The 1,976-nt window shown below is 35.2% G+C and overlaps 1 protein-coding gene across 1 annotated transcript; it reads left to right on the top strand.

The window, feature by feature from the left end:
* Window positions 1-6: 6 nt before the first annotated feature.
* LOC111379494 lies at window positions 7-1,764 on the top strand. The gene is made up of 6 exons (XM_023002874.1): window positions 7-39; window positions 357-423; window positions 509-587; window positions 875-966; window positions 1,143-1,286; window positions 1,396-1,764. Exons 2-6 carry the CDS (start codon window positions 364-366, stop codon window positions 1,426-1,428), a joined length of 408 nt encoding a protein of 135 aa, XP_022858642.1. The 5' UTR covers window positions 7-39; window positions 357-363; the 3' UTR covers window positions 1,429-1,764.
* The last annotated feature ends 212 nt before the right edge of the window (window positions 1,765-1,976 follow it).

Below are 1,976 nucleotides of genomic sequence, written 5' to 3'. Positions count from 1 at the left end.
ATGGTGCCAAGCCCCTTTTGACCCTGAAGGGATTTTAAGGTTTGCACATTTATTTTCCTTTGTAGTTCAACACAATTGATTCTCAGTAGAACCACATTGTATGAAGAAAGAAGTAGATTAGTGTTATGACTTCTCATTTCAACTTTCTCCACCCACATGCTAAAAACTTAAGGATAAATCGCAAAAACAGAATGATTACTATTCTGGTCCACTTATCTCAGGTTCAATTGTGAATATATCTTGATTAGGAAAGACTCTAAAGCACGTGACTGAATATCTAAAGCATAATTTACTTAAAATTTAAGTTGTTTTCTATTGCCATTATTACTTTTAACCTCATTCTACATTCATTGTAGTACAGTGATGGCTACAGTCTCTTGCTTGCTCGGTCTGCAATATGGGCACATTATTGTCCATTTTAAGGTGAGCAGTGGCCTTGTGACTCGTTATTTTGTTTTATAAAGGTGAATAGTGCCTAATCATTCTTATCTACCTTGATCACACACAGGATCATAAAACTAGACTATTGCAGTGGTTTGTCCACTCATGTGGTCTTGTGGCCTTGGCTGTGATATGTGAAGTGTGTGGTAAGATTTTTTTCAATTACTTTTTCGCAGTATTACATTCTGACGAAGTTGCTGATTTGACTGCATTTCCCAAAAGAATTCTTGGAAAACCATTTTTTTTTTTTTCAAGAATTCAAAGTAAAAGATGCAAAATTATACTCTTTTCATGCCCACTTAAACGAACAAATGAAATAAAACGTCAGAACAGCAATCTGATGTCATTACATTTGTCCAATTTCAAATTTTGAATATCTATTTTTTCCTGATGTAATGTTTTCCCCATTGACATTAATTTGTTCTTGTTGTAGGGATGCATATAAACAAGGTTCTATATTCTTTCAGTTACATGTGCTTCACTACTGGCGCTGCTGGAATTCTTTTTGCTTCAATTTATATAATGGTTAGAGAAGTCATCCCAATTGTTCAAGCGTATAACCATTTGATACATATGACTTGTTTAAACATACTACAATTGGTTTACTTCTGAAGGCCCTACTTTTACTTCAGAGTTATTTAGCCACACGGTACGAATAAAAACTTGATATTCTACTAAGTACAGGCTTATTCCTCTTACAGGTTGATGTGTATGGATATACACGCTTGACTGTGGTGCTGGAGTGGATGGGAAAGCATGCTTTAATGATATTTATTCTCGTAGCGTGCAATGTTGTACCACTTATTCTGCAGGGATTTTATTGGGGTCAACCTCATAATAACATTGTTAGTTTGTCAATTCTTTGCTCATAAATTTACGTCTCTTTCACTCTATTGCTGATTTTTTTTTTCCTAATTTTTTATTTTTGCCTGACAAATAATCTGATTTTTGCAGCTAACTTCAATTGGAATTGGGGCACAGGGATAGCAAAACAGCTCTTTACATCTGTTTTCAGTCCAGTGCAGTATTTAAGATAGGTGAGGGTTAGCCAGTGATGCAGAATTTGTTCCCTCCGCCATCTTAGATGTCTACGTTCCTGCATAGCACACGGTGGAGCATCGACGTAGAAAGAGTTAGAATGGTAGGAAAATAAGTAGAATTATCAATATTTTTCACTCGTCTTAAAAGTTTTGTTTCATCTTATGGGTCATTGAGGCTATAGGATTTTATGTATTTTGATTAGTAACGCAGATGCTACTCTGAAACCAGTTAATTATAAATTACATGGTCCTCTTGCACGAAAAATTGAGCTGCTTGTTTGTACTTTGATTCCACCAAGAAAGTTACATACTAATTGACCAAAGGCAAAGAGTAAATTGTTGAGTTTGAGAGTGAAACGATGAAAAAAAATCCTATTTGGTTGCCAAATTTTTTTAGCTTTCTAATGAACTTGGAAAGTTTTGACTTCCAATGGATCGACTTAACATATTTGCAGGAGAGGGGGAGAGAGAGAGGGAGAACTGTAGAAGTAATTC

Source organism: Olea europaea, unplaced genomic scaffold (assembly GCF_002742605.1).
Source record: "Olea europaea var. sylvestris unplaced genomic scaffold, O_europaea_v1 scaffold19954, whole genome shotgun sequence".
In the NCBI taxonomy this organism is placed as follows: Eukaryota; Viridiplantae; Streptophyta; class Magnoliopsida; order Lamiales; family Oleaceae; genus Olea; species Olea europaea.
Note: the sequence above shows the minus strand (reverse complement) of the source record. Positions and strands in the feature narration are given on the sequence as shown.